The sequence below is a fragment of the Spermophilus citellus genome (assembly GCF_964194105.1).
Source record: "Spermophilus citellus genome assembly, chromosome: 4".
Classification (NCBI taxonomy): domain Eukaryota; kingdom Metazoa; phylum Chordata; class Mammalia; order Rodentia; family Sciuridae; genus Spermophilus; species Spermophilus citellus.
Window position 1 is genome coordinate 183,406,125 of NC_138185.1, and position 12,466 is coordinate 183,418,590.

The window sequence follows — 12,466 nt, forward strand, 5'->3', positions numbered from 1 at the left end:
CTAAACCATTCAGCTAAAAACCTGCCCTAAAGTACATATCACTGCAGAGCTTGCCCACATAACTATTGGAATGTTACAGGGAGAATAAAACATACTTTAAATAATTGATTCCTCCTATAGCTTTATAAACTATGTTTCTGAAGTTCTCCAAACATCCAATGAGGGACCAAAAGAGAGGAAAGATATAGTTCATTATCTACAACTTAACCATTCTTGCCACCATTGGAATTGTCTGTGATTAGCTCAGAAATTTCTGACTCTGGAAAGTCCAAAACTCCAAGTCCCTCCATACTACTGTCAAGATGCATTTCTACAAAGATGACAGTGCCCAATTCCACATCAGCCATAAATCTGAACTCAATCTCCAACTCTACCACTTTCCTTGGGAATACTAAGCCTCTTATTTCCTTATCCATATGAGGAGACCAATAAGAAAACTGCTAGGAAGTACAAATACAGGGTGAAACACAGTGTCCAATGAATGATTTTTATTATCCTACACGACCTCTTTTTAAATCCCATCAAAACATCTTTTCTAACATTTGCTATAATTCTACTTATATTTAAATAGCATCTTTTCACTGTCTTTCCTCCAAGAACTTCTAATCACTCTATTGTTATTAATTACCATATTTTACAAATGGGACACCTGTCCTCCCAGAACACTAAATTTTCAGAAGTAAATAAAGATAGAGAACCTTATAGTTTTATGAATCTGTGCTACTCACTCTTAGAAAAGGGTATTTTATGACAGTATCATGTTTTGCATGTCCAATGTAAGAGCCATTCAATAATCAGAACAACTGCTCTTACAGGGTATATTATTCAGCACTACCCCAAACACAAGTCACTATGGTCCGTGGTAAAGGTCCAATAAATAAAGCTGAATGGAAGAAACAATCAATAATTGCAGTCTAGGGCCAGAAGCACTGTGGGTCATAGTAACATGGGATTTTCATCTTGCTTCTCATGATTTTGTATACAAGACCACAAGTATTCCAATTAATTCACCAACATGTTTTACAAGTGTACACTGAAGACAACTTCACATGTCTCTTCAATCTTGCCACTGCCCTAGTCATTTCAGATACAGTAGCAGTCACTTCATTCCGACTAAGCCACATCCTATTTATTCACTGTAGTATTACTAATATTACTACAAATTATTCTAACTATGTAAGGTTCTATCAAACTTAATAGTGCAAATATCCTATTCACACTAATGAGGCCCAGCGCAGTAAAAATACCATTCAGTTACAGTTGGTTTATTACACTGCCCAGTGAGGGGAGGAAAAAAAAAGCCACTATTTACTGTGAAAATACTAACATCATTAAATGGAGATAACTGAACTTTCCTATAGATTCTAGAAGTTTTAACCTAATCATAAGTTTAAATAATTATAAGTTTAAACCAATTATATGCATTCCCTTATATGCAACGTAGAAAAAGCAGCCATATAACCATAGCATGGAGAGGGTGGCTAGTCCTGCTGCTCTCATGCGTTTTTGGTTTTCTTTAAATTTAGTAGCATTATGCATAAGAAACGATTACAAGAATTATAAAAAATAAAAATACACTAAGGTTTACACTGGGGTCATTATTAATTACTTTGGGGTCATTTGAAGAAGTTTTTAAGGGAAAACATTATGGGAATTATATATAGAAGCTTTTGTAATATATTCCCATAAACAAATATGAAGATCTACACCTTAAACAAGATTGAAGCTATTCTTCTAATTCTTGCAAGTGTTGCTTCACAGAAGCCTGTGTGTATGTATGTATGTGTGTGTGTGTGTGCATGTGTGCGTACGTACATGCATGCACACACATGCACACACACAGTCTTTTGTCATAGAGAATCTCACTACAAAACAGGACATCCTGGACAGCAGATCTTGCTTCAAACAGATGTGATTTTAACATGCTAGTGGGCCTCAGACTAAAATCTGGGGCAGGGAAAAAGAGTTGAAGGGATCATAGAAATTCTGGCATGCCTACAAAATAACTCTGTTATAGGGGTAACCATTGTAGAAAACTGCAGGGGAATTTCAAAATTCATATTACTACAACTATCAAATTGTTCTCATTTGTGGATTGTATTTAAAGGGCAATGTAATTCTCTGAATTCATTATTGATAAAGATGTTAAATATATATATAACTTTTAATCAAATATGGAAGTTCTATTTTTAAGATCACATATAGACACAAGGACCAAAACTTTACTCATAATAACACTAAGTGCTATAAAGACCTTTTATAACTTTTTCTTCAATCAAATAATGTTGAAATCCAGTTTGCTCATTATATCAAATCCAATCTAGTGACTGGCATATTGTACACTTGGAGTAGTTAAACATTTCTTAATTCATAAATCAGAAAGTGGAAATCTGAAAGGATGCTGTGATGTGGGAGGGTCCTACATAATAAAGGTCATTATAAGTTCTGACTCTGGAGCTGTACTATCTAATATCCTCTCTGTTGGAATCTATGATATGCCCATGCATTACAGTTCTTGTTGACAGTCTGTTGCCTTGGAAATATTTCATTATTTCAGTTTTTCCATTTGTAGACCCTTGGCCTTGTGATATGAAGGCCATCCTATTTCATATTTTCGATTATCATTTAAGCAATCTTGTGGAGCTATTTATATATATAAGCAAGTGTTAGACAATGCATATCATCATTTATCACTGTTTAAGCTTATACTGTAGAAAGAAATACCTCCAAAAAAGTCTCCACCACCACCTTTCACTTTCAGCCAAAACCATGTGCTAGTGAAATATGCTTTGCAAACCAGCATGGGCACATCACATGCTTGACACTTCTCTCTAATTTTCTTGGTTATATATCCACACAGTGGAACAACTCGGTGGCAGTGCTATATAATTTGCAGCCCACTGGAGTTTAAAGAAAATCAAACAAGTTTACACAAACAAGGTTTTTAACTTGTTCTTTCAGGTTCTAAAGAAGCATTTGGTGTATGTATAATTCAGAGAAATTTCAGGAATACTAAATAGCATCCAAAGACATTATCAAGAATGAGCTTCTTTGTAAACATTATAAGGAAATGATTTTTTTGGACTGTATTATTATATGCAGGCCATGAACTTCATAAATAAACAAAGACAATTCAACAAGTTACATTTTTTCTCTATAAGTTTTGAATATGGGTATATTTGAAAAGTAGTAAATAATCAAGTGCCCATAAACACCTTTGCGAAATCAAAGGTTTGGAAACCACTTTTTAAATAAATGGGAAGATACAATTTAAAATATATCCACAGAAAGTCATCTTTTATAAACATATCTGTGGTTTCACTGTGGTTGCAAAGAATATTAACTAGCAAGTTCTAGGCACAAAGTGCAAACAAAGGTGGAATGACTCTACTTAGTTGAAGAAAATACTATGAAAAACAACCCCCTCCTGAACAAACCATCTGACTTCCCATTTCTCATTACAAAGCCAAATCAACTTACATGTGTAATGTTTATACTTAAAGACTAAGAGCATTTAAAATCCTGATAACAAAGTAAATCCTTGGGACACAAAACAACTGTTTGGATAATGGACCAAGTTTGTGGTTATTACTGTTTGTAACAGTTTAGAACCCTTTCTTCCTCTCCTCTATAATGTTCCTTCTATACTCTATCCCCTTATTACTCCTCCCTCTCCCCATAGGTTAAACTTTTTCAGATCCAACCTTTAAAATGACAGCATCCAAGCTGAACAAGAAGATGCTATTAAAGGGCATTAAATTAAATACAGTATATCCTCCTACAACTTCAATCAGAATTTCAGACCAAGTGTTATTTAGTTCAGCTCTCAAGTGGAGCAGAATAACAAATCGCACACTTTGATTTACCTTCTTCGAATGCCAAATGGAGACAGGTGATAAAGAACGCACTCATGCACAGGCTATGAAGTTTCCCCTAGAAATTAATTCTATCTTCGAGATTCCTATCTCAGAGAAATTCCCAAAATGGCACACAAATAGGCCTCTGCTAGAGAGATTACTGGGGCCATCCCAGTAAATACATTTACTACCAACACAACTGGGAAAGAAGGAAAGAGGAAAAGAAGGAACAGAGGCTGGGAGGAAGAAAGAGGGAAAGGGGAAAGGAAATCCATTTTAACCTTCTGATTTCAAAAAGTATTCACTATCATGTTAATGTAATTATCAAAAGCCTTGCAGGATACCCTTAGAAATAATTTTTCTACCTATAAGAATAAAGTATTTAGTATGTGAATTCTTCCTGAAACACTAATACTTAAGGATAAAATGTTCGTTATTAGCTATCATAAGATGTCAGATCTGGGGAGTAATCGTTAATGTGTATAGCATTTAACATCTTTAATTATCTAGAGTTTAGAATTAGTCAATTATGTATCTTCTTAAAAATATTTCCTTAATCCTGATAATTTTGCTGTCCCTATTATATGAAAAAAAAGCAATAATACAATAGAAGCTTTTTACAGCCTGAGTGTCTCCCTATTTTTTCTGGATGTATGTTGTATCAAAACCTATGTTGCATCAAAAACAAAACTGCCTGTTATAGTTAAATTCTTCAATTAAACACTTCCCTCGGCCTCTTTTCAAATTTCCCTAAGCCTGTGAGGAAAGTAAATGTCCATGCTTGGGGGCTCGGGGTGCATTTCCCTGATTGTATTTGTTTTCCTTATGAATCAGTGGGTAACATTTCATTGAGCCTTTCCTCTTCGGAACCAGAGATACTCACTTTGCTCAAGCCGATATGCTATATGCAATTAATGTCATTAACGCTGTCAATTAATAGCAAATAGGATTCCAAACAAAGTAGGCTAGGTGGACAGCAGGAGGGGAAACTACGTTGAGGGTGGGGGGGCGGGATGCTTAGTTACTCTAACAATGCTGTTCACGTAGGACGATTAGAGAGATTTTGAACACAAACTCCTTTTCCCTTTGGCTCTACTAGTTTAAGTAACTTCAAACAGACAGGCTCGACTGAGCCCCTTGCCTGGATATGCAATTCTCACCAGGAACTTTTTAAAACACAGATCCCCAAACAGTAACTAACGGGGCATAGATGCTCCAACTGCTGGCACATTTTGGGTCTCGCTGTTTGTTTGCTTATTTGGATTTAAGGGGTTTCTTCTTATTTATTTACTTTTTTCTGGGAGGGGACGGAGACGAGGGAAGGATGAGAGCAGAGGGCAGAGCAAGAGACCCACAAGTTGCCAGGGCTGAGGGCGCAGCCCGGGCGGCGGGGAGGCGGCGGCGCGCCTCGCTCCGCCCGGCCCGGCCTAGCTGCTCCGAGCGGAGACGGCCCCTCCGCGACACATTCCGGGCCTGGCGCGAGCTCAGCGCTCCCCGCCCCCGGCCTCCTCCTCCTCCTCTTCTCCTCCTCCTCCCCCTTCTTGCCTGCCTTCCCTCCCCCTCCCCAGCCTCATTCCCTTCCTAGAGAGCAGCTGCCAAGGGACCTGCGGCGGCCCCGGGGATCCCCCGGCCCCCCACCCTCACCGCTGCTTCCCGTCACACAGCAGCGCCTTCTCTTTTTTGTTTCTCTTTTTCTTTTGCCCATTTTCTTTTTCTTTCTTTTCTTTTTTTTTTTCATTTTCTGTTTTCTTTCTTTTTTTTTTTTTTTTCAGCGAGTCACTCTATTCGCCGAGCCGAGGAGGTGCGACTGCTCCGAGAGCCTGGCGCCGCTGCCGCCACCGCCAGAGCCCGCTCGCTGCCGCAGCCGCCGCCGGGCGGACAATGCGCGCGGGGACCGCGGGCGAGCGCTTAGCCGCAAGCCCCCAGACGAGGTCCCCGCGGGCTCGCGGCCCAGGAGGCGGGCTGCGGAGCGGGCCCCGCCACCTCGGCGGCGGCGGCGGAGGCGGCGGCGGCGGCGGCGGGAGCAGCAGCCCCGGCGGCAGGTTCAATAAACAGAAAAGTGTTACCGTTCTCGCCTGGAAGGATCCTGCTGAAAGCTGGGCTTGGTGGGCGCCATCTTCCTGCTATTTTTTTTCCTCTCTTACTTTTTGCCTCTCTCCCCCCTCCCGGGGTGGGGGGCGTGGGGAGGGCGGGGGGTGTGCGTGTGCGTGGGGTGGCGGGAGTGAGTGCGGGCGTGCGCGGCGCTCAGCTGCTGCCCGGCGGGCGGCGGCCGTGGCCGTGGCCGTGGCGGTGGCCGCCTCGGCGGCGGCGGCGGCGGCGGCGGCGGCGGCCGTGCTGCTGAGGCAGGGCAGCTACGGAAAAGTAGTGGGGCCGGAGCCTCGCCGGCGGCCGGCCGTCCCCTCGCGCCACCGGTGCTCCCAGCCGCAGGTCGCCGCCTCCTCCGCCGCCTGCGCCTTCTCCTCCCCCTGCTCGCCGGGCGCCGCCGTCCATGCGCCGCAGAGCGCCCGCGGCCCGGGCCGCTCCGGCTCCCGAGACATGCCCAGCTCGGAGACAGGCGACCGGTGGAGGCGGCGGAGGAGGAGGGGGAGGTGGTGGCGGGGGGGAGGCGGCCGCGCGGCCCCGCGGGCTGCCCGGCCCAGGGCCCCGCCGCCTCCGGGTTCTCACCCTAGTGCGCCGCCACACACACACACACACACACACACACACACACACACACACACAGTCACCCCACCACCACCACCCAGAGCTGGCCGGGTGACAGGTGGGGCACACACTCTCCCGGCGGGGGGCGGCCGGGGCCTAGGCTGGGAGGGACAGGGAGGGGGAGGACACGCAGGGGGTTCCCAGCTTGACCGCTGTGAAAGTATTTCTGGGCATTTTCCAGCTGCTTTGCTCCAGAGCGCTCTCTCGCACGCAGACACACACACCCCTTTCTCTCTCTCTCTCTCTCTCTCTCTCTCTCTCTCTCTCTCTCTCTCTGTCTCTTTTAGGGGGACTGGAAAGCTCGGCTGCTGGCGCAACAACGCCACTCAGTTGCAGTTTCAAACACTTCCCTTCTCTGGAGTACCGCAGCCAGGAGGAAGGAAAGAAAGACGAGAACTGGGAGGCCACGGGAGTGAGCTGGGGCAGGACAGGGTCCCGGGCGCACCTTTGGAAGCAGCGGGAATAAACATGGGGCAGGGATTTGGGCTTGTGCTGGCCCGGGCTAGCGGCCGGGATAGTCCTGTGGGCCCGCGCAGCTGCAACACAGGCACCTAGTGGCTCTGGCGTTTTCAACAGAGTCCCCAAAGCCAGAGTATCCGCATTATTCAAGCACGTACAAATATGCAGACCCCAGGGTTTACAGGTGAATCCCCAGTGGTTAAAACGCAATTACATAAAACGCTTTTCCCGACTCAGGTCCCAGTACCTGAGACCAGACTGCTTGCCTCTGGGGATCTAACCGGGCCGCCTCCCCATTTTACAGCTCAGCAAGGCCTAGAGAAAGAGCGACTCAGTGAATGGTCCAGCGCTGGAATCCTGTTACCTGGGTAGACCCTAGTCAGTGCGTTTTCTCCGCTAAGCCACTCTGCAGCAGGAGAGCAGTTTTCTACGCAGAGACTTGGGTCAGTCACATGTCAACCAGGCATAAAGAAAGGACTCCCAAAGCTTTTCCACTTTTAATGAATGAAAGAGCCTGATAGAAAACACCAGTCCTATGCGAGGTTTTGCATTTTGCTTTTTAAACTTTAGGAAAAATAAATAGAAGACCTGAAAAGGAGGCCCCTGTGATCCTAACATTCAGTGAAGTAGGGCTGGAACTTGGAAACTTCCATCTAAAGCATAAGTGTTTTTTTTTTTTTTGGGGGGGGGGCAGAGGTGTTTAATTTGCATGATGATGTTTGAGTTCTCTTTGGAGTACACTCTACAGGTAGGAGAAAATGAGAATGATTGAGAAATGAACTGGAATAGAGACTGTTGTCTACAAGATACAAAGTGACTGGTAGAGAAGGGGGAAAGTTGCCAGTTGGAAGCTCTGGCTCCAGGACAGCCGTCTAGGGCATTTCTGCCCCAAGATGACAAATGAGAGAAGCTTGTGTTCTCCCAACAAGCAGGCTCCTTTGCATGAAAACGCCCCACTCCTGTCACTCTCTTATAGACTCCTCAAAAGTACTTAAAATATTTTTAGAGTGTGTGAAATGATGTGTCACCATTCACTTTAGCATACACATCCAAGTCTGGAGGTAGTAACTAAGTCTGACCCTCAGAGTTGCTGAAGCCTGACAGATAGTTGGTGGCCCACAATGCTGGCTCAGACCTTACCTCAAATACCTGCCAATAATCTTCTTGCCCCACATGACTCGTCTGCCCCAAATTTAACTAAAATTAAAGACAGTAACAGGTGTCATCATATCTGAGTAACACCACAAAAGAAAGCTACATTTTTTACATCATCTTCCCTTCTGTCAATATAAGAAAACATAAAAAGGGAGGGAGGGAATAATACGTCTCAAAAGCTAGAATTTAGAGGTGATTATTTTTTATCTTTAGAACTATAGTGGAACTCAAATGTTTGACAAGAAGCCCAAATTCAAAGACAAAAAGGTGGAGGGCTCCAGAGCAGTATGGAGATGGCAGGGACCATGGGGAACTGCCACTGGATGCTTCTAACTTGAAGAAAAAAAAATGCCCCAAGATAATCTTTTTTAAGGACAACACCAACACTCAGAGCAAACCTAAAGGCTAAAAATTCATAACTTCCCCCTATGCCCAATTTTATATCTTTTAGTTTAGCTCAAGTTCCCCAGAGGTCCCTGAAATCTTCTAAAGGCCATCTGACATTTCTGACCCTTGACTCCCTACTTCACAAACCACACTATTGTGACTATTGCCTGCACTTCCTAGTTAAAGTGATCACCAAATTCTATTGTCATTTAAATGTTTTATAAATGACAAAAAATACCTGATCATGAAAAGGAAAAATCTAATTCTTTTCCAGTCCTTCATGTTTGAAAGACTCCCACATCTTTTGTATTAAAGGTTCTTGTCATCACTGAAGTAAAACAGGCTAAAATAATTTAAGTCAAAAATCACCTTGTCAAGGAATAGCCCCTTTTTGAAATATTTTTAAGATTCCTTTTAAAACTTCTGACAATAAGCAGAACATATAATGAAGTCTTCTTTAGAATATTTGCATTACTGGGCATGAACTTGGAAAACACTCAATGTGTTATGCAAAATCTGCTCTGGTCACTGGGCCCTTGGTTAGAAGGCACAAAATATGGCAATGATAGATTATCTTAACCTTTTCAGTTTAAATACTGTTGGTTCAAATCAAAGGTTCTCAAATCAATGAAGTTTCAAATACAAGGTAAAAATAGGAACTGTTATTTGAATTATGCATTGTGTATATTTTAAGTTAAATGCCATTGGCAAATCTCTCAGATGTTTAATCGTGTGCAATCTGGGAAACACAAATATTTAATTTCACACTTTCATGTGCTCTTTTTTCTTCCATCTTCAGTAAAATTGAACCCCACAAATGGAGAGCTTACTTTTCTTATTACATTGTTAGTTTTTCTCAGCGCATTTTTATGGATTACATTTTCAATAAAATCTTGAACCATCCAAAGTTGTCCTTATGGAAAAACTTTAGAGTTCTAGGGCTGGTGGTGGAGGTCATTTTCTTTCTCTCTCTCTCTCTCTCTCTCTCTCTCTCTCTCTCTCTCTCTCTCTTTTCCTAATTGAATCAAAGAATGTTTACTATCTCAATGTCACATCCATATTTTTTAAAATCTACCAATATGTTTAGCAGAAATGCAAACAAGTATTACTTTAAAACTTCCATCCAACCACCTAGCCTAACTTTGTAAAATTAGTTTCCTAAATTGTATCTCGGAATTTTATCCATTTGCATTATAATGCATTTAAGATGAATACTTAACAGCGCCTAAGACACTCGGATTTCATGCTGTATTTCCCTGTAGTAACAGGTGACATGATAACACTGTTATGTAGAAATGCAAGTCTACCGATACACGTGAAAATCGGTCCTATTCTGTTTGGAAACAAATGATCAATCAGCCTCCGGTGATCAATTGCCCTCCTGGTTGTTGGTCAGCGCCGATCCGCACCCGGCAAAGGCATTGAGAAAATTCTGCTGGAAGGGGAACAAGGATCCCAAACTTTGCAAAAGCACCTTGTGCGGCGTCTCAGACTTCGCTGCAACTCCTTGGCTACTCGGGACTGAGGTTCTAGGTTGGGGGCTAGACAGAGGGCAAAGGATGATTTCACTTCGCCAGTGCACTGGAGTGCTTTTCAGTTCGGACTATGATTTTTTTTTTTCCTTCCTTCTCTATAGAACGAGAAGAAGGCAAAGTGAGCCCTGGTGGTGTGCATGTGTGTTATAAGGCACAAAACAGGAGCAAAGTGAGTCCCACCCCAGCACCCCGGGGCGGGGGCACTATCCCAGCTCAGGCGGGACTACTCACCGCTGCTGGTAGGATGTGATGCCCTGGACGTTCTGCGGGGTACCGTTGGCGGCGGCGCCGGCCCTCCCCATGCCCGCGCCGGCCGGCACCCCTGCGGCCGCCCCGCCGGCCGCCGCGGCCGTCACCTGCACGCTGAAATCCGGAAAAATTCGGATCATCGCCGCGACTTCGGACCCCGGGTGCTACGACTCTGGGCTGGGGCTGGCGGGGGTTCGGGCTTGGGCTCGGGCGGCGGCGGCAGCAGCAGCGCGAGCAGCGGCGGCGGCAGCAGCGGAGCCAGGCACCAGCCTGCAATCCCATTAGTGAGCCGCGGCCACTGTGCGCGGCGGAGAGGCGCTTTGATGTGCGCGCAGCGGACTGGGGGGGCCGCGAGCGCGAGGAGGAGGTGCGGGGGGCGTGCGAGGGACTTGCAAACAGCAAAACGTGTCAGGGTGGGGCCTTTTTCCCTTTTGGGGGGCAGTGGTGCTCCCCCCTCTTTCCAGGATGTTGCTCTCACTGGCTGCTCAGGCTGCGCCGCGCGAGCCCAGCTGAGGGAAGAAGGGGAGGGGGTAGCGGAGGAAGGATGCACCGGGAGGCTTGGCTAGGACTTGGCCGGTGCAAGGGAATGACGGGCAGTGGAGAGTGCATTTCTTTCCCGCCCCTCTACACACACACACACACACACACACACACACACACTCGCCGCGCACTTCCGACCCAAAGTGCTAGACTGAGGCGCGCTCTCTCCCTCCTTTCTCTAGAGAAATAGCCACCATCTAGGCAGGCTCGCGCCTCCGGTGGCTTCCAGCAACCTGGACTCCAGACTGCATGTGTAGGAATGGGGGCGCAGAGCCTCCCCTCCTAGCCCGGGCCGCTCTTTGCCAGTCTTCTGCACACTATGCAGCGCAAGCCTTGCCAGGCGCAAGTTGGGCTCCTGGAGAACTTGATACTTATCAGGGAGAGATGGTGTGCGAAGGTGGAGGGAAAAGAAGCCGCTTTTGTGCAATGAAGAGTTTGTTCCCTTTATAAGAAAGGACTCTTCCCGCTCCTAGTGGGCGGGCGGGTTGATTCTGGGCAAACTCGTGAGGTGGGTACTGTAGGACCTGCTAGCGGGATCCGAGAGTGCCCTGATGACCCACCTCCACAGGCCCCTTTCCACCGATGAAACGAATAAATTAGCAGCCACAATTGAGAAGAACTCTGCAAATTCCAACCACCAGGGAAACAAAAAGAGAAAGCACGTGCATTTATTTCCTCGCGTCTCACAGTTACTTCTCCACATTGTTGCAGCAATCCTTAGGGGATGAGGAGGGATTCTTTATGGGTTGGGTACTCCTTCTTAAGTGATAACTTGCACTCCTTTCACTCGGCTAAGGGATGTGACAGTGGAAGTTTCTTCCACACACCCCCCCACCCCCGGCCTTGGATCCCTGTTGCCCCACTTCCTCCTCTTTCTTCCGGCTAGAGAGCGGGAGCGAAGTTGCAAGCAGTGGGTGCAGCCCCTAAGGGATGCAAGGCTCAGGAGTCCTACCCCTTGGGCTCCCACACTCCCTGCCTGGTCTTGCTATTGCTGCCGGCGGTTTCCCCTTCTCCTACTCTTCTCCTTTCCACTCCCCGCACGCCAAAGCCCCGGCACCACAGCCTGGGGAGGAGTGGTCGCCGCACCCTCAGCTCAAACCCAAGTTGGGCTCAGCGAAGCGTGGTGACCGCTGCCGCGCCGCCCGGGCCCTCGGCCAATAGCGCCTCGCCAGGCGAGACACCTGCTTAACCCTTTGAGCCTGGGGCGCAGCCGGCCCGCCGGGGGCCAGAGGGGCAGAATGGATTGGCCAGAAGTCGCCAAGCCAGAGAGTAGCAGAGGCCGCTCAGCCCAGCGTCTCTGCACACGGTCAAGGGGCCAGGAGTCTGCCCTTGCTGCACACTCAGGCGCCCCCTCCCACCCTGATGGCTCTGGAAAAGAGCCAAGCAGCACAAAGGCGAGTCCTCGCCCCAGTGGCGTCCCACGCCTGCCAGGGCAACCTCTGAGCTTCCCTAACCCAAGTCAGTTTCCGGAGGAGCCGCCCGCGCCCAGCAGCCACAAGGAGACAGAGGGAGGGAGCCTCAGCTCTCGCTGGCCGGGCCCACGGCGCAGCTGCGTTTCCATTTTCCTCTCAAAGAAAATGC

General features: G+C 46.6%; 1 protein-coding gene across 13 annotated transcripts in view; it reads right to left on the reverse strand.

Annotated features, from left to right (window-relative positions):
• The window catches only part of NPAS3 (neuronal PAS domain protein 3), an 845,028-nt gene extending 834,341 nt beyond the window's left edge, over window positions 1-10,687 (reverse strand). For 8 of the 13 annotated variants that reach the window (XM_081290034.1, XM_081290035.1, XM_081290033.1 and 5 more), the window contains exon 1: window positions 10,328-10,687. In XM_081290034.1, the coding sequence (XP_081146160.1) occupies window positions 10,328-10,485 (158 nt within the window). In that variant the 5' untranslated portion in view covers window positions 10,486-10,687. Of the gene's footprint in view, window positions 1-5,923; window positions 6,607-10,327 lie in introns of those variants that run through there. The other 5 variants (XM_081290027.1, XM_081290028.1, XM_081290026.1 and 2 more) reach the window with 1 other exon arrangement.
• Window positions 10,688-12,466: the final 1,779 nt, after the last annotated feature.